At 35.1% G+C, this 19,252-nt stretch overlaps 3 protein-coding genes across 4 annotated transcripts; 1 reads left to right on the top strand and 2 right to left on the bottom strand.

Annotated features, from left to right (window-relative positions):
• The first annotated feature begins 966 nt into the window (after positions 1-966).
• LOC111382985 (ubiquitin-conjugating enzyme E2 36) lies at positions 967-6,791 on the top strand. The gene is made up of 8 exons (XM_023007029.1): positions 967-1,108; positions 1,298-1,325; positions 1,920-2,006; positions 4,148-4,206; positions 5,729-5,770; positions 5,844-5,917; positions 6,161-6,258; positions 6,410-6,791. Exons 1-8 carry the CDS (start codon positions 1,073-1,075, stop codon positions 6,445-6,447), a joined length of 462 nt encoding a protein of 153 aa, XP_022862797.1. The 5' UTR covers positions 967-1,072; the 3' UTR covers positions 6,448-6,791.
• Positions 6,792-8,029: 1,238 nt separating this feature from the next.
• LOC111382990 (TPR repeat-containing thioredoxin TTL1-like) lies at positions 8,030-12,269 on the bottom strand. Its single transcript, XM_023007033.1, has 7 exons — positions 10,992-12,269; positions 10,084-10,279; positions 9,802-9,986; positions 9,390-9,723; positions 9,092-9,296; positions 8,906-9,012; positions 8,030-8,778 (listed from the first exon to the last, which is right to left on the bottom strand). The coding sequence occupies exons 1-7, from the start codon at positions 11,885-11,887 to the stop codon at positions 8,626-8,628; spliced, it is 2,076 nt and encodes a 691-aa protein (XP_022862801.1). The 5' UTR covers positions 11,888-12,269; the 3' UTR covers positions 8,030-8,625.
• Positions 12,270-14,546: 2,277 nt separating this feature from the next.
• On the bottom strand, positions 14,547-19,030 carry LOC111382986 (ATG8-interacting protein 2-like). 2 transcript variants are annotated; one of them, XM_023007031.1, is made up of 3 exons: positions 18,798-19,030; positions 16,856-17,801; positions 14,547-15,693 (listed from the first exon to the last, which is right to left on the bottom strand). In XM_023007031.1, exons 2-3 carry the CDS (start codon positions 17,675-17,677, stop codon positions 15,583-15,585), a joined length of 933 nt encoding a protein of 310 aa, XP_022862799.1. In that variant the 5' UTR covers positions 17,678-17,801; positions 18,798-19,030; the 3' UTR covers positions 14,547-15,582. The 2 variants fall into 2 exon arrangements, with proteins under 2 accessions (XP_022862799.1, XP_022862798.1); XM_023007030.1 differs by having other exon boundaries at positions 16,856-17,677; positions 18,798-19,001.
• Between the last annotated feature and the right edge of the window lie 222 nt (positions 19,031-19,252).

The raw sequence follows: 19,252 nt of genomic DNA, 5'->3' as shown, positions 1-19,252 counted from the left end.
AGGTATCCTGCATTTGTTGTCTAAAATTAAATTGTTGTAAAATAAGGGGTTTTGGGGGCTCTATTTAGAGCAAAATCTAGCAAATTGGCTAGGACGGATATCGAAACTACACATAAGATTAGGTGGCTACTATGGGTAGGAAATGTAGTCAGGGGTGCTAAGTTGTGGCAGAATGTGAGGGAACTTTGAAATAGGTTGGGCATAGTGTTTCTTTGTTTCCATAGTGAATTTTAGAATCGAGAACCGAATGGTTCTTGTCCGATTCTCTATTCTAATTACAGAACTGCTTATGATTCAATTACATAATTATTTTTTTAATAGTTTGCAGTTAAATCTTAATTCATATAAATTCAAATATTTTTAGAATAACTTGGCATACATTATTATCCAATAACATTAAAGCATTAAAATTTATGGACAATACTTGGAATATATAATGGATACCATAATCCATTATGTTCAAGTAGAATAATCCAAAATTTATCTATGAAATGTAAAATTATAGATCCAAAGCTGACTAAAACCAGTGGAGCCATAAAAAAAAAAGCAACCAAACAAGAATCGATCCATTATGGCCCGATTTCATTTTCACGATTCTCAACGACAATCAAATGATTACTTTCCCTAATCCCGAATTGAATCACCCGATGCCCACCCCTGCTACTATAGTTGTTAATAAAAATTTGTCCATTGGCCTAGTAGTGCAACAAAAAAGTTAAAAATAGGGATTCTGCTATTCGTACATAAAAATGTATATATGCCATTATAAAAAATGATGATAATAGAAAAGATTAGATGAAAATTTTGATTAAATTGACAAATAATAAAATGTCACGTGACATTATGTAATTTATTGTATAAACTTTAATGTATATATAGCAAAATTCAGAAACGTTATGGGACAACATTCTAAATAGGACATAGTATAGGGACCTGCGTAACAAATTTTTCAGATTCCTACTATCAAATCATTCCAATATTTCAAGTGAGAGAAAGAAAACAAAGAAAAGAAATCGTCAGCTTAGGCTCTCCGAACAGACAAAAACGAAAAACCCTCTTTGCAAAATTCAGAATGGCTAACAGCAATTTACCTCGAAGAATTATCAAGGTACAACCCTCGATCCTTGTATTGTACTTCCGATCCCGATCTTAACTTCATTATAAAGTGCAAAACTCGGATTTTTGTTTGTTGAAACTGGGTCCAATTGTTACTATGATCGTTAAGCTTGTTTATTGATTATAGTGTTTAACACCTTTTTTTTTTTTCCCCTTTGCTTTTAATGATGTGATCTAATAGGAGACTCAACGGCTTCTAAGCGAACCAGGTTAACCCTTTTTCTTTTGTATTGGCACGTTGTTACACGAATGCACTTGTGTGTGTGTGTAGATAATAGAATATTTGTGCTTAATAGTGGACGGGGATTAAATATGTATGGCCTCTCTAATCTGCATTTGTTGATTTGTATTAAAGCTTTAATTTTAAGGTAATACAGTGATTTTATACCAATTTCACATTCTATTTCACTTGATTCTAGAACCCTTTTGATTTTCCTCTCTCTTTTGGTTTGTGCATATGAAGGTCTTTTGCATTTTCAGCTCTACGTCCCTGTCATTTTGGGTTTGAAGTTCATATATTTTATTTAAGTGCTCAACTTTTGTATACTGCACTAAGATCCATTTGCTTCAATCTTCATGCATTTACTGCTAATGTTTTTTCGATCCATTACTTTTTGGGTATTAGTACACGTTTATTTCTGAGGACTCTCGTGGTGGTTGTCTTGTTCTGTCTCTGCACTTTAGCTATCATTTCTGGTGATTCTTATGGGGGTTAATGTTTAAAATGTTGCTAAGTGTTCGATCAGTTGGGCTTTTATATAATTAGATTTCACCTTCAAGATTTTTTGGGTTTCTGGATGCAGCCCCAGGAATAAGCGCATCCCCATCAGAAGAGAATATGCGGTATTTCAATGTAATGATTCTTGGCCCAACACAGTCTCCTTACGAAGGTAATTATTATTGACATTTTCTGTTCAGTAATTGGTTGTTCTTATACTGATGTTATGCTCTTTAGGGAATGCAATATTATGAAAATTATAGTTATCTAGGGACTCTTCTATCTTAAGCATTTCCAGTGTTGGGTAATGAAGAGCTTAAATTCCTTGTCTATTTTTATGTTCTTTTCATTGTTAGGTGTATAATTTCACGAGGGGATGAAGGTTAGAACTTTCATTGAATTCTCAGTGTCATACCCCAATTTTCATAAACCCTCGTTTTACTAAAATTTAATTTTCTTCACGTTAAATGCCAAAAAGATAAAAAATATTTTCTTTATAAAAAAATAAACAGTATCCATAATTTAACCTAAAACATGAAAATTGTACTTTTTTGAAAGAAACATAATCAACTAAGTATTTAATAAACATGTCCTTTAAGACAATTTAGAACTATATAATAAATTAAAAGATGGAAAACTCAATGCTTTTAGTTCTTCAAATTCTTTTGGCAGCATGCATTACCATTCTGCCACAGCTCCAATCGAGCCAAAATAACATTTTAATTAAGGTAAGAGTGAGTATTTAGCAATAACCAGTAAGATTACATGCAGATTTTGCACACAATTATATAAAACCATAAAATATGCACTTAATGCCACATTTTGTTTGGAGTATATCGGTGAACAAACAAGATACTCATCACGTAGTGATTTCGAATTCCCGAAATATTTCACATTTCATTAATAAGAACCCAAAAAAGTTTACATTTTGTTAGGTCGAACACAAAGGTCCATTTGCGATTCATGCATATTTAATTAAATTTATAAAAGTATAACGAAACAAACCATTTGCATGTTATGTGTCTTACCTTCAATAGATTAAACGAATATTTTTTAAAGAAAATATGAATGCACGTTCCAATATTTTCTTTTCTAACTTTTCGGTTGTAGACGTGATATTTGCTTTCTACCTTTCAAAATTATATTCTCTCTCTTAGTGTGTTTATACATATTTGTGTGTGTACCTGCTCTACATTGGAAAGTGGGAGACCATGCAGTCATGCACTGTAAGAAATTGGATGACATTTGATTTAAAAAGTCGAACTTGGATTCAAATAAAAGAATTAGGATTTTCACATGAAATCTGCAGAAAGAGGGATTAACTTAGTAATTAGGATACTTAGTTTATTACAATTCTATTTAACCTTATTTTTCTTTAATCGGATCTAACTTGATTGGATCTTATCCAATACAACTTTTTCTTTTATTGAAGACTCCTACTTAATTATAAGTTACAGAATGAGCCCAATATTGATTATCACTCTATCAATAATTAATTATTTGGCCCAAAATATATTGAATTTAATAATTATATCACTTTAGTTCCTCAACTTTCCAAAATTGTATTAAAAAAAGGTATTTAGACCAAATAATTCTATTTTATGAAATTTCTGGGGCGTTACACTCGGTGTGCATTTTTCTTGTCTGCAAGGTTGATTTTCAGATGGGTCCCATTTCTGAATATTTGCTTAACTCATTATCACTCTATTAGCTGCATAAGTTTTAGGCGACAAGTTAAATGTTTTTAGCAGTCACTTTATGAACCACAGTATGGCTTTATTATCCTCTGTTTTGGATTATTATTGTTTTATTATCCTCTGATTTGGATTATTATTTCCATATACCTACAGTACCTGATCACAACATTTATTGAGATTTTCACCCGATAGGATATATTGGTCTGTGCTGATTGATTCCAAGTTGTGAACAAATCTTTGCCAGCTTGAGAAAGATAGTAGGCTCACACCTTCTGTTTGGTTTGGTCGATGAGAAATTATATAGATATTCAAAAATTCTGCAGCAGTGAGGTTACTGCATAGAATGCAGTTCCCATTTGATAATATAATTTGGGAACTGTTGTCTTAGTTTGACTGTGTCACTCTTAGCTTTATCACAACTGAATATGAATGTCGAAGTGAATGTTTGAATCCTAATTTCTTTAGTTAAATCTTAGAATTCTTAGTTTGAGTGCGATGACCTTCTATGATTTTGTTTGTTTGCTAGTTGCTGTAAGTTACTAGATTCTGATAGAGGAGTTTTATAGTAATCATGTTCTGTCTCTTACTATTTTTGTTTCAATGGCTTGCTTTGTAGGAGGAGTTTTCAAGCTGGAATTGTTTTTACCCGAAGAGTACCCAATGGCTGCTCCCAAGGTATTCGAATGAAACTGCAGTGCAACAGGATGGTGGTTACTGCACTGTGTTTTTTTATGAGGAATGTGGTTATGGAATTATATGATAGTGTCTTTGTAACCCAGTAGAATAGTCTTCTTTCCTCCACCTTGATGGAGATTTACAGCTGGGAATTAAAGAATACCATGTGCCTGAAACTTGCATATGTTCACTGTATCCTTCTCCTTTTTTTTTTTTTTTTCTGATAGCTTCTCATACAAGCAAAATCAGCAACTGCTTGACATATCTGTTTGCATTGCAACAACAGAAGAATTCTTTTGCAAGTAGAATCTCACTGAATTTCTGAAAATGATACTTATATTTGTGAATCAGTCCAAAAAATATGAAGAAAAGGTGTTTTTTATTTCAGTTGGGGGGGGAGTGGGGGAGACCCTTGTAGGTGTTAAGACATTTTGTTACTTCAATTGCCTATATATGTATGTCATTTTCCTTTACTATGATAGGCCCTCTTTTAGCTGTGACAACTTGGATTTTCCAGAGTGACAGTTTACCCGAAAAAGGAAAAGAAATCTGTCATATAGTATAGACTTTTGTCCTTGCATCTTACTTTTAAGTAATGGGCTTTGATTTTAAGCTTTTTCTTCTGGAGACTTGTTCTACTCATGGAATGCTGTCATTTAACATTTGGCAGACTTCTCAAGTTGAATCAATAGCAGTAGTAGTTCATACAACTGGAGAGTTGATCGCTATGTGGAATTGTAGATAATTTGTGACGTTGGGAAACAAACAATGCTATAATTGGATATGGAAGTTCAAAACATGCTATCTTGAGTGTAGGAGGCTAGTATGACGAGGACTTGACTTCCAGAATAAAAAGAATATTTGGCGAGGCATTTCAATTGTAGATAGGAGAACAGCTAGTGTAGCTTTTTATTCCTGAAGCTGTGGCTTCCAATTTTTCTATGTAAAACATTTTGCTTGTATGTTTTCAGTTGATTGCCTGTTTTGCCTTGGCTCTTGATGCTAAAATACTCAAAATTTTACTTGTTAAGGGAATTAATTGCCTTAGAAGTGCAATACACAATGATGGTATCATATGCCTTCGTAAATTTGTTCCATCTCCACTCTCCCTTGCTGCACATGCCCTAAAATTTTATTATGTTATGAATGTTGACCTGCGAAAATTGTTGTAAAATGTTACAGCTTTAAAAGAAAATTGGATTGCCCTACACAGCCATAAGAGATTCTCAATTTATTTGTAGAGCATCCTTAATTAGCACACAATAAGTTGTCATGGTCTTGTTTACCCCCTAATCGCTACCAAATATCTAATGTGGTAACTAAGAGGGCAGCTGCCCTGTAATAGTATCTTCAGTTAAAACTGGCATGCTGTTGCAGTTCCTCTTGAAGTCATTGCTGTAAAAAAATGGATTGTCTGCACCAACTCTATCCACTGTCGTCGAAATGAAATTGGAAGATATTGCTTTTGGATCAGAATATTACATTACTAAAATATTTATTCTTCACATGTATCTCATGACAGGTTCGCTTCCTTACCAAAATTTACCATCCTAACATCGATAAGGTTTGTTGTGTTGATACCAGTTTTGTCTTAGGCTCAATACTTTGCATCTTGCCTAATGGATCTTTTTATGCAGCTTGGAAGGATATGCCTAGATATTCTTAAAGACAAATGGAGTCCTGCTCTTCAGATTCGAACTGTACTTTTGAGGTACTGTAATATAAAGTAACATCTATTTACTTCTCTATGGACTTATATCCCATGAAATAGAACTTTTGTACATTCTGGCAAATATCTCGATGTAATCTGACAAACTGCTGTATTATCGTGTGAACCAGAAACTGAGAAATATGTTTGTGGCAGAAGTAAAGATTCTGGCTCAGATAATTAGCAAAAATCATTTTTTATGGTTTATACTCACGAAATTCACAATATTCTATTGGTTGTATTTAGCATTCAAGCACTTTTGAGTGCTCCAAACCCAGATGATCCACTCTCTGAAAACATAGCAAAGCATTGGAAAACAAACGAGGCTGAAGCCGTTGAAACAGGTATTGAAGTGATTCGTACCTGAATTATTTCTTAACTTCTTTTGTTGTGGCATGGCAAACCCGAAGAGAATTACATATGCTCTCATTCCAGGTGGGAAATTGTGTTCTTTCCATGGTCACTAATTAAGTTCGTTTATTTTAAATTCTGCAGCGAAAGAGTGGACGCGATTATATGCAACTGGTGCTTGAGGAGGAGCTTCGTGATTCCGTAATAACAATATGTGTAACTCATTGACTGTTGAATGAAGATGGAAAAGATGGAAGAATTAGCTATGATAAAAAATCGAAATTTGATGATCTACTCTATGATTGTTCTTTGTTAAAATGGGTATTCGAAATTGTATAATGAGATCATACACTCCTGTTACTTCTCTTTGATCTGTTGTGTTGATCTTCTCCGTTAAGAAGACAATTAAATTAAGAGGGCGTTTTCGTTTGGAATAGAGCCTAAAACATCTGATTCTACTCTCATTCCGCCCCTTTTTGGGTTTTTAAATCTTATGTTCATTGGAAAACAAGTACTATTTTGTTTGTATCATGTTTTGTGGGGGTGTTCCCAAACCAACAGGTTATGAGTTGATCAAAATTTTCGGTTACCTAACTCTTCCCCTTTTGCCTTTACTCGTACTTAATTTGAAATAATAATGCTTTGTATCACCGGTCTATGTGGATACACTTTATATATTATATTAAATGAATCATGTCCTACTGCATTTAAATGAACTAGTCAAAGTAGAACGTGCATTGTATGTAATTTTAAAATGCTTTATAAGTGATGAAAATAATATTTAGTACCAATTTATTGAAGGGCTTGATCAGTCTCGAACGAATTAAAGAAAATAAAATTTAAGAGAAGAAAATTATAATCTCAAAAATCAATTTTTATGATTCAATTTTTTAGTATGATGAAATATTATAAATGAGCAATTTTTTTTATATTACATTTGATGCATAAAAATTAATTATTAATACATAAATTTAAACATCCATTAAAATTTCTAGATACATGAACAGTTGGATGGTATTATTGGAACATCCATTAAATTTTAAAAAATCGACATTAAAAGGTATTATTGGAATAATTTAATTGTAGAGGGTTAAAATAGTCCAAAAAATAATTCTCCCTTGATGTAATACTTTAATAGATTATAGATTATAGATTTATCATTTAATGTTATGTAGCTGTTGCTTAAATTGGTGATGAAATAGCATTACTCAATTTGAAAACATTGAATAAGGAGGCAAGAATTAATAGCAGTGTGGCCAGCCAAATGTAAGTCACTCAAATCACAAGAACTGGTAGCTGGTTAGCATTATCCTGTTCAAAGTTCCATTGCCGGGATTTTATTGCAGGTGGGGACTGTTTGGAAGTTAGCAACTTAAATGCTTACATGTGATTTTACTCCTTTACAAGGGGTCATTGACTTTCAGCCAGCATAATGCAATATTGAGTTATTATGGTAGTTCTAAATGCCCATTAATTATAGATACTATCAGAATCCTTTCGCCTTATTAATATGCAGTATTTGTACAATGTAGCAGTCAAGTACTATAGAATTCACCTTGCCAGTGTCTATAGAATTCACCTTGCCAGTGTCCAGACATCTGGCACATCAAAAACTAGTATTTCCATGGACAAGCAAAAAGAAATTCAAACCATGGTCAGCGAGATTACCAATTTCAGAAACATTCATGAAAAGAGAGAATGGGAAAGGTCTCGAGTGAAAACTGTATTTTATAATGACATGAAAAGTAGAAGCAAGGGAAATAATAGATGAAAAAATTTATGAACTTTTATTGATTAAATGGTTGAGAACAGAAACATCAATAACATAGAATTCATCCTCTCACTAACCAGACAAGTGTCAACGCGATATCCAATTGCTTCGATGTACTCCATTGTTGTGTATATATCAACCATATATATCCATGTACAATTTCTTGACTAAAAGCCACCAAGCCATGCTTTCTGTGTCTCCCGGTATTTAACTAGAAGAGCATTCTTGAACAATTATATATACTTCTCAACGTGTATGAGGAAGCTTACGGCCTACTGGAAGATGACGTGCCAAAGAAAGTTCGAAAAATTTGAAAGTAGAAAAAAAAAAAAAAAAAGAAAGAAAGGAGGGAGGAAGATGAAACAAATAGAAACCATAGATGAATGAATAAATAAAAACAGAGACTGGGGACTAAGCAATGCAGTCCAAGTCCCCTGGCATTTGGTTCTATTGGCTCCTAATGAGATTGAATATTTTGCAGTGGTTCTGATAATTTAGGGAGAAAATATTGGTTTTTCTGTAACCCGGGGATTGAGATGCAAAAGGATATGCATGACACAAAGGTACAGAAGCGTCGAACATTTGTAGTTTAAATACTATAATGCCTCACTGAGGACTCCAAGACCTCGGGACTCGGGCAGATCATTTCCTTCACTCGGTTGCCTTTTCTGTAAATCTTGAATGTTGGTATAATTTTGATATTTTCAGCATGAGCTATAGTGGGACTCTCTTCAACATCCACCTTCAGTAGGAAACAATTAGACAATTAAAGTTTTCAACTCATGTTGAACAGATAATATACCTTGAGATCAAGAAGAAACCAAAGGGTGATGGGAAAATGACCAAGCACAATATGTTAAATCACTTACCTTAAGAAAATTTACCGATGGATATCGAGCACATAGTGTGTTCAAGAATGAAGATATCTGTTTACATTGTAGGTTAGATGATGCTTTGAACTGAACCACAGATGCACCTGCATTTTTCAATTATGATCATCACATCATTGTAAAAAAGCAAAGCAAAGTGTGAGTCATGAATATTAATATGCTTACTAGATGAAGAAATTGCAGCACGGAATTGATCAAGGCCAGAAACCAACTCCACATCCCCACCAAATTTCATATTGTAAACCTCTTCTCCACGAGATTTCTTCAATGCAACTTGTGCATGGAACAAAGACTCAGCAACCTCATTATCATTTGGGAGTTCCTTTCTCAAAATCTCATAATCTCTCACAGCTTCGGCCCATTTTTCAAGCTGTAGTCAATAGTGCATATTATGTAAAACATTGTATTCTGAATTCAAGGGGCAAAATCTTGCACTAATTTCGAAAACTGCAAATATTCTCACCTTAATATTTGAGGCAGCTCTTCGAAGTAGAGCTTTAGCATAATTTGGCCTGATACTAAGAGCCAGGTTGCAATCATCTACAGACCGCTCCCACTGCCCAAGCTTAAACCAACAAGCCGCTCTATTGCAGTACAGAACCGAGTTCGCAGGATCAAGCCTGAGTCCTTCCCCATAAGCTGAGCAAGCTTCAGTATACCTTTCAGATATAAAAAGATCATTCCCATTTGTTCGTGCTCGGCCTACCAATGTCATATTGTTAAGCATAACTGACACTTCAACATTAAGGCAGTCAATTTGTCCAGCCTTTTCAATCGCTGCAAGTGCCTTCTCAAACCTGCAAAAAATGACAATTAATTCATACCCTTGAGGATACCTTCGTTGAAAGATAAAACTTCAAAGGTTCTAAGCTAACTTTCCCATCGACAGCTCAATTTGGGCTTGGACAAAGAACAAATAAGCTTCCGGATGCATCCCAAAAACCTTCAGCTGTGAAGGGTAAGTGGTGTGTGATTCAAGTTCAGGAATGTTTGACAAAGCCAAATAAGCATCATTTAGTTGGTGGAGCTTCAAGAGAGCCTCCGCTCTACATGCACAAAGCTGTAAGTTCACATTCAACCAGTTCAGATACAGCATTTTCTTTGTCGTTGCTGATCCTAAAATCAACAATTAAACAGAAACATAGGTACAGCCGTACCTGAGGAGAAGCATCAGCTCCAGAAGCTATGGCAGCATCAACTTCCCTCAATGTACATCTCCAATCACCTACACTCCGTGAATCTGTGCATCTGCTCAGATGCTTCTCAACTGTTTGCAACCTCAGTAACTCGATTGGCTCAGGCTGATGCCCTGGAAAACAAAGGTGCTTCCTGGCATTCTCTACCTGCCCTAAACTGTGATCCTTAAGGAATTAGACTGCTTACTACATAGTGCAGAAAAATCAATGGCTACTCAAATAACCTAAATAAGAGAAAAAATAAAGCAAATTACTGAACCAAATGGAAATAGTATTCTTTTCACAAAAATCTGGTTTTGGTCGATGAATATTCCAGTAAACATTTAAGTAGGAAAAATAGTTAACTGAACAGTATACAATGCAACAAACCGTGCATCATATTCATTCATTAAATCCCATATTAGAATGGTCCAAAAGTGTGTTTAAATTACTGGCATTCTATTCTTCCAAACCAAATAATTGGCTCACTACCCTAGAAACTGAAATCCGAGATGGACCCCTGATCAGGCAACTCGACTGGAACAACAAAGGCAAAGAAGGAAAATATATGTTAAGGCGAGCTAAAGATCAAGGACAGCTCCATCGCAATGGAGAACAAAGAAATTGCGTAAGGCATAGCCATAATTCGAAGAAATCATCTAAATAAAGAAATCTAGCAGAAGATAATAGATCCATCCTGATCAATGTAGATTTTCACAACACTTCCAGGAAAATCAACACGCATCCTAGCCAATGTTGATCAAAATCACCACATTACAACTCAATGATTCTCACACTTCCTCGAAAGACTTTATATGAATATCATGCATAAAAATTTTGAATATAACTAGACAAACTCAGTAAAGATAAGAACTTTTTTACCAACTCACTTAATAAACAAAGACCCTAAACGATGGTGCGCCCTCGTGTATCCTGGATCCAACCTAATGGCCTCTTCACATTCTCGCACGGCCTCAGCCAGCCGCCTCAGACCCATCAAAGCCGCAGACCTATTGTAATGGTAAGCCGCGTTGCCCGGGGAAATTGCGATGGCCTTATCATACAGGCGTAAAGCCTCCGAAAAATTACCCTTCTTGTAATTTTCATTCCCTGTTTTCTTCATTTCCTCTGGATCACTACTATTATCCACTCCCCTTCTCCTCATTGGCTCCCCTCCTCTCGAGTAATTTGCCGGTCCGCAGTCGGTAGTTGCGGCGGGTTTAGATGCTGCACCACTCCTCATTATGCTGCCGTGGCCATAATTGGCGGTGCCAGACCCCAAAACATCGGTCTTGGTTGACCTAACAGTCGTGGCGGGCTTCAAAATCCTGCCGGAGGGGCAGATATTCCCGGTGGGAAACACATTGACAGCCGGAGAGTTAACCGATCCCCCACCGGAGTAAATTACCGGGTGTGTACCGGTCGAATAGGAGCGACCATGAGCCGGCTTGAAGTTACGCGTAGGTTTCGGGGAACTCTCCACCGAAGAACCTGATAGCTCGCCGGAGTGGCTGTTGTAGTTGGAATCGGATATTCTTGGAATATTCGAACTGAGACCAGCAGCAGTCCGGCTTGAGACGGATCCGGAGGAACTTGAACTGGTACTGGTGGCAGTGAATCCACCCGGGCGTGTTAACAAGGTCGAAACTGGCGAACCCAGATCGAGTTCTCGGAAGTCAGGCTTGTTAGCATTGATGCCATTATCTTCACTGTAGCTCATTGTATTCCTCAACTGATCCGTCAGGCTTTCTACTGTTAACTCCGACGTCGGCCCAAAGCGCGACATTTTTACACACACACCAACTTCACTTAGTTTCTCACTGGAGCTTAGCAATGTGCGTGAAGTAAAAAGAAACAAATCAACAATGGTGAAATGATGCAACTAAGAAAGACATGAAGACGAGAAAGAGAGCATAAGAGACGAGGATCTCGTGAATTTAAAGGAAGATAGACAATCTCATATTTCAAAGCCTTGAATAGAGCAAATTTTACGCACATAAATCATCAATATAAACACGAACATTACCTGTCCAAAATTATTCATAGCCGCGTTATTAGGAGTGTGATTGAATTTTGATTCGAATTTAATTTAAATATGATGAAATTAATGGGAGATGAATTTAGGGTATCAATCCAATAATTCGATTAAGATTCGAATCCGATATCCATTAACTAAGTGGAGCAAATATGGATATAGGTCGATTCGATCAGATAACAATCCGATCCGATTTATTATAATAATATAATATATATTATATCATAATATAGTAAACATAATTTTTTTCATTTTGAAACTTATATTATGCTTTGCACATAATTTTTAAATAATAGTATAATATTGTTAATTGAAATATTCGAAGAGATTTAATTTTTTTATTAATTAAAATAAGATAAAAATAACTATAGTAATTTGTTGTATAACATCAAAAACTAATAATTAATATGTCCAAAAATAATTTACATTGTTTAACTTGATATTATTTGTGCTTATAATCTTGTTGATGTTATGATTTTTAATGAAAATAATAAAATAAACTAATAACACTTAGAATCGACAATCGACTAATATCTCACATTGAAATATCACTAAAATATTGGCAGATGAGTACCCTTTAAAAAGTTAGTATCTCACATTGGAACATTACTAAAACATTCCAATGGGAGTCTCATTTAAAAATGAACTAAAGAAGCATCATTTGGATAAAAAATTAATTTGAGCCTTCTAGTATAATAGGTGAGCCCATCAAGATAGTTAAAATATATTTTAGGCAAAAAAAAAAAATCAAATTACCCAAAAAAAAATAGTGGAAAAATATTTTTTTTTTCTAAATTTGGATCGGATTATCGGATCGAATATCCGATAACATAGCAAATCGGATTTGGATTTAACAATGAAATATTCGTTGAATTATCGAATCTAATTGGATAAGATAAATTTTTTTTTGACGGATCGGATCAGATTTGAGCAGATCCACTTTATATCCGATCCATTTACAGCTTTACATGTTATTTTGAAAGAATATATTTTGAAATAGTAATTTGATAGAAAATGCATGAAAAAATGAAAAAAAAAATTGAATTTTTCGTATAATATTATTTTATTGAGCCCTTGTTTGAGCCACATTATATTCTTAAGAATACATTTTTAAATAATGTATTGATTGAAAATGTGTGGTTAAAAAACTAATGAAAAATCGTATAACATTATTTTACTGAAGAATGTGTGATTTAAATGATATCAAATCATTATTTAAAAATGTATTTTTTTTTTTAAATATGACTCAAACATAATCTGAATAATGTGTAATTAAAATGATAAAAAGAATGCGGTTAAAACAGAGCCAAAAATAAATATAAGGTCAACCATCCACGTCACCTACTTTGTCCTTCATGTTAATGTTAGACCGTACAAATATTATTACCCCCACATTTCGAGTTTATGCAAAGTTGGATTTTTAGAAGATTTTAATAAATATTGATAAAACGTGTGATTAAAAAATTGTGAATCTCAAAAAGTATGAAATTAAAATTCTCTTAGCTTGTTTGAGCCCTATTTTTTGCTAAAAATACATTTTAAAATAGTGATTTGATGAAGAATGTATAATTAAAAATTACAGAATAAATTTTAAATTTACTTGTAATATTAATTTAATGAAAAATATGTGATTAAAAATAATTAAAAAAAAATACGTATTAAAAATAATGAGATCAAACAAGAGTGTGTAAGCCCTCGTTTGAGCTCCATTTTCCTTCTCATTATTTTTCTTTCTCTTATTTTTAACAACACAATCTTTCATAAAATAATATTACATGCAAATTAAAAACTTTTCATTCTTTTTCAACCATACATTTTTTCAAAAAAATATTATTCCAACCATTAAACTTTGAGAAGAATGGAGACCAAACGGAGCTATTGCAAGTACTCGTCGAAAATAGGACGCATATAAGTACCGTCATCAATAGTCACTCCGTAGATCCACCCAGAAATAGGATAAAAATGAGAATTGTCCTCAAATTACAAAGTTTATCTAGAACTTCACTGAAAAACATGCTAAATTCAGAAGATTAAGATGCCATTTCAAGAAAACTTTCCAAATATATATCGAAAAGACAACGCAGCAAAATATTGCCTTTACGCTACAAATCTTGTGATTTGTGTGGGACCTTAAATTGCGCCCACTTCTACTTACATAGTTCTCAAAACTCTTATTAGGGGTTTGTTTGGGAGTGATTTTTTCACCCAAAAAATTAATTTTTTGACCGTTATTTCACTATTTCAATCGTCATATTTGACTTCTTCTCTCACGGATGGACCCCACTTTTCTCCTAACGATCAAAAAATCAATTCTCAAATCACTCCCAAACAGGCTCTAAGATACCTTAAAGTATGTTTCATAAAATATCATTGGTAACACTTTTTAATAAAAAAAAAACATGTAAAAGCATTAAAAAATCCAGCTAGAATTTCAAAAGCCTGCCCAAATACCTTATTCTTCCATTGATATCCCTACCTTCCCTTGATTCTTGAAATGCTGAGGAGCGGGTTTTAACACTAGGTTAACCTCGTAGGGAATGAAGAGTCGTTTCAATCAATTTAGGCACCAAGTAGGGATAATCTTGGAAATTCAAAATTACGGTCTGGGCATAACCAGCTGGCCATGTGCTGGAGAGTGGATTGCCAGCTGGCTCATTCATGAAATTATAAGTAATTACAATGGCATCCAGCTAAGAAATTAACGGCAAGGGCGTGATGCCTAGAATATTCTGATTTTCTTCGAAATAACCGTCAGCTTTTACGGGACCGAGGGAAAACGATGTTGACAGTAGATAAGTGGCCATCATCCAGATCAGCAGTAATCACTACCGTTTAAAATGATCTGTCACCGTACGATGCCCTGAAGATAATTTGGAAGTACACATTCGTTTGCCACAATCACAATCTCATTAAAGAGATGTGATTCACCATATATCATCCAGAAGCAGACTCCCAAGTTCCAATCTGCATCACTTCGAAGGACATACCTTTTACTAAGGCGCTTTACCAAATAGCAATATCAGACCACCCCATCCACTCCATAAAAATGCTTCAACATTGACTCAAACCTAAAACCTCCAAATCTGATATCAACTGCCGTAGGAAAATGCAAATTTTTCTAGAAACTATAATGCAGAGATGCAATCACTTTGACCATAAGTTAGAAAATGTGCATTGTAGAAAGATGCAACCACTTTGTCCTTGCATCTCCCTACATAGAAACCCATTCAAAAAATAATGATTTGGTCGATCGATTCAATCTGATGCCAAATAGGAGGAAGATTCATGGTGCAAATAAACCCCCAAACCGCTTATATATATATATATATAACCCCCACCATTCTACCAGCACAACATAATAAGCAATTATCAACAATCTTAGCGCAAATAAAAATTGATAGTATGATCAAACTAGCACATCACGTTTTCACTTTTTCATCATCATCTTAACGTCCACCTGGGGTGTTCCCACGGATAAATGAACCCCGTCGGTGGCCTGGTACAAGCACTTCTTTCAGTCGAGATATGGGATTAAGCATTCTGCCCATCCTCAGTACCTATGAGAAATAAAAGTTACTGCATCAAAATAGAGCTGAATAACTGCATATCAAGTAGAGTATCAAATAATTGAAGCTAATTATTGCTACTTCTAAGTTCTAACATGATATTTCTTGTGAAAACAAGATACTAAAATATATATTGGGACGCCCTACTCATAGGCTAGCCTAAACACTGAGAGATAACCTCAAGCTCGTTAATGGGTTCTGGACCTCTTTACAGTCAAGATATTTAGAAAAATATATAATCAAGTCAAAACTCCTTCAATGACTGAGGATCCTCCAGCCATTACTACAAAAGAACGAATACACACAATCGAAATTTTGCAATTCGGTAGGAAGCCAACCACTATCATAGTAGTATTGGATTTCCAGCTTTGTTTCCAGGAAGCGGTTGCCGTTCAGAACCTAATCAGTCATCAGTGAGTATTGTCCTACATGTTGGTGAATTATTAATTCACATTTTCAAAGCTCGATAGGCTTGCTACATACATCCACTTTTTTGGTTCTGTCAATAAATCACGACTTTCGCTCAGATATAAGAATTAACTTTACCACACTAAACAAAAACCTTATAATCCCAAGTCTTTGAAGATTTGCAGTACAATATACATCAATCTAAGATAAACTAAAAACTAGCAAGCCTTCGCAAATTGCAACGGCCCAAGAAAGATGATTCTATTTTTCATTTTTTCCTTTAGGCAAAGAACAGTTAGATAAATGGGTACAGGCTACACGCTGAAGTACTCTTTCAGCCATGTAGACAACTAACTCCACTTTGGATCAGGTCAAGGATCATACTAAGGATCTTCATTGGAAGGTTAGCATCAGAAGTCTAATTTCCTCTTTCATTTTGTTTTTGCTGATTTTCCCCTGTAGCAACAGGGAATACGTAATGAAAGATAAGTCCACAGAGACATGCCTGACACTGGGAATGGATTCAAAGTGACCAGATGGTGACATGTTTCCAAAACCTCATTCAGTCCGCTATTCATCTTCCATCTTTACCATACAACAAGCAATCAAGCATTCTTTATATACACACCATCCCTCCCTCACTTTTCCCTCAATTTCTAGTAATTACAAACAACATGAACACTCACAGAATTGAACAAGAAATCAGATATCTACGAAGCAATTCATGCAAAATTATTAAGAGTACCTCATCATTGAAGCCAAATTGCCACTTGAGGTGCAAAACTTGCCACCTCTCTTGCTGCCACTTCTGGCCAAGAATTACAAGCCCCATAACAGCTGCTGCAACGAAAATTGACCAAAATGTATTTGCTTCTTTAGCATGGGCATATAAAGACGCAGCATGCCTTTTCCACCAAGCTTCACAAGGAAGGTCAGCTCCATCATACTTATCTTCCTCAACAGGCTTTTGGAAATTTGACATGCCCGAATCTGAGGCATAGTCAAAAGGTTCAAGAATGTCTTTAGTCTCTAGATCTTCCTCAACAGTGTCGGAATTTCCCATGGTTGCTTCGCTATGGAACGAACTAAAATCAGCAGTGCTGTACATACTCTGCTCTTTGTCAAAGGCCATATCTTTCTCGAAGTCTGTACCGCTGGTTGAGAACGTACTACTCTTTTCATCCAAAATCTGAATTCTGGGAAATTCATCAGATACCATCCCTTTGATACTCACAATTTCTTCTTCACTTGCTTTCAGTTTACCCATTTCCCTTGCAAGCAGCTGAGGATTATCGTCATCACCTCCCTTTTCACTGTATATCATATTGTATTTAGGTTCCAACAGCAAATTCTCATGCTGAGTTGGAGGAAAACCAAAATGACCAGACATAATCATTGCACGAGAAGGTTCATCATCATTCTCTGCACCTAACTTGCCCTGGTTATCATCACTAGAATCAACCTGTTGAGGACCAGGAGCAGCAGCATATGCTGATGCAGTGAGTGATACAACTTCCCATTCATTTCCTTTAGGAGCAGTTCCCTCTCTCTCCTCATTATCTGCCATCTATAAGAATAACAAGTTTTACCAAGGCTTTATTTGTCAGAGAAAAAATGGGAGAGAACGAAGGGAAAGAGGTAAGATCAGAATAGTCGGAAGCAGGAAGAAAATGGAATCTTGTGACATCATCCTATGAAATAGAAAAACAGAGCCATAAATTCACTATTTATTGAAGCACATAGTTAAGTAACACATATATAATGTACAAATGCAATCATATATTACAGACAGTCAGTCATGTAGGCAAGCGATGTTATACTTGGGAGAAAATCTTGGGAAATATAATTTTTTTTGCACAAAGATGCAGCTTCTTGTTGGAAGAACAATAACTTATAATCTCATCTTACATTGTCTAGAACATTGCCAGTATTGAATGCTGCCATAACGATACTAGAAGTAACTACTTCGAAGTCAAATTTATGAAACTTGAAAATCCAGGGAGCAAGTTGGCTAAAAGAATATTGACTTCCTAAATTTGTAAATTGAGTCTATTAAAAGGAAACTCGCTAACATGAACATAACTTTATGGTTGACACTAAACCCAATCATATCATTAAAGAAATGTTTTATACATAATAGTTCAATAAGTAACAACAAAACCAATTCAACAATTATATTTCCTTTTGTTCAGACACCAAAATAATATCTCCCCTCAACTGAAGTATATTTCATTTCTTCCTGTTACTTTTTCAAGATTTAAGGACGTACATGATTCAGTACACATATTTAAGATTTCCTCAGTAAACAAACTTCCAGGTAATGAACAGCAAACCTTTGATTGATTGAACAAGACACTAATCAATTCAAAAGAAAAAAAACACTGACTTCAACGCAAAGGGGGGAAAAAACCAAACAAATCTCCAGCTACAATCCGGAAAAATTTTCTAATTGTACTGAAAACACAAAATTACACATACGGTACACGCCATACAAATACATATAAGCGCATAATTGTAACGTCCAAAAAAAAGAAATAGTATTCACAGGCAGTATCCAGGACAGTGAATAATTGAATCACAAAATCAGGAAAAACGAAATGATGCATACTGAAGTCAAATATTAAACAACCCGATCATCAAATACATCAAAATTAAAGCTAATTAATCATCAATCAGAGAGTACTTACAGCAAGTTAGAGATAAGTACTGTAGCCAAAGTAAAGCTCCGACGGAAAATTAAGAAAAAACTGAAGGTATCTCGGGAAATGTTAAAAAAGGAGACTAACGGGAGGGGGAAGGGATTTACAGAGATATTTGGGCGAGGAGTTAAAAGGAACCGGAATAACCGGTTTTAGTATAGTGCTTGGCGTATTTGGAAGTGGGCCGGGGGGTTACCGGCTCTGGTAGGTAAAGGTAATGGCGTCTGCGTAGTTGAGCGATAGTCTTACGTGGGGGCCGATTGATACGATTGCGTGCACGGAGAGAGTATTGTTTGGTTCACTAACCTGATAAGAAAAAGAGTTGTGCTATTTGTACAAATCTATTTAGAAGGAATCTGTACAGATGCACAAACATGAAGGTGAATCCTACATATGGGTGTGGGGGGCCCACCCTCATGGGAGAGGCCCTGCACAGATCCTGT

This window comes from Olea europaea, unplaced genomic scaffold (assembly GCF_002742605.1).
Source record: "Olea europaea var. sylvestris unplaced genomic scaffold, O_europaea_v1 scaffold2598, whole genome shotgun sequence".
Classification (NCBI taxonomy): Eukaryota; Viridiplantae; Streptophyta; class Magnoliopsida; order Lamiales; family Oleaceae; genus Olea; species Olea europaea.
Note: the sequence above shows the minus strand (reverse complement) of the source record. Positions and strands in the feature narration are given on the sequence as shown.

Coding starts and splice junctions, on each gene's coding strand:
- LOC111382985 (XM_023007029.1), top strand. CDS start 1,073: ATGGCTAACAGCAATTTACCTCGAAGAATTATCAAG. Junction 1,326..1,919: donor ACGGCTTCTAAGCGAACCAG/GTTAACCCTTTT, acceptor TTCTGGATGCAG/CCCCAGGAATAAGCGCATCC. Junction 2,007..4,147: donor AACACAGTCTCCTTACGAAG/GTAATTATTATT, acceptor CTTGCTTTGTAG/GAGGAGTTTTCAAGCTGGAA.
- LOC111382990 (XM_023007033.1), bottom strand. CDS start 11,887: ATGTCGCGCTTTGGGCCGACGTCGGAGTTAACAGTAGAAAGCCTGACG. Junction 10,280..10,991: donor TTAGGGTCTTTGTTTATTAA/GTGAGTTGGTAA, acceptor TAAGGATCACAG/TTTAGGGCAGGTAGAGAATG. Junction 8,779..8,905: donor CATCGGTAAATTTTCTTAAG/GTAAGTGATTTA, acceptor TTCCTACTGAAG/GTGGATGTTGAAGAGAGTCC.
- LOC111382986 (XM_023007031.1), bottom strand. CDS start 17,677: ATGGCAGATAATGAGGAGAGAGAGGGAACTGCTCCTAAAGGAAATGAA. Junction 15,694..16,855: donor AATTTGGCTTCAATGATGAG/GTACTCTTAATA, acceptor TATTTCTCATAG/GTACTGAGGATGGGCAGAAT.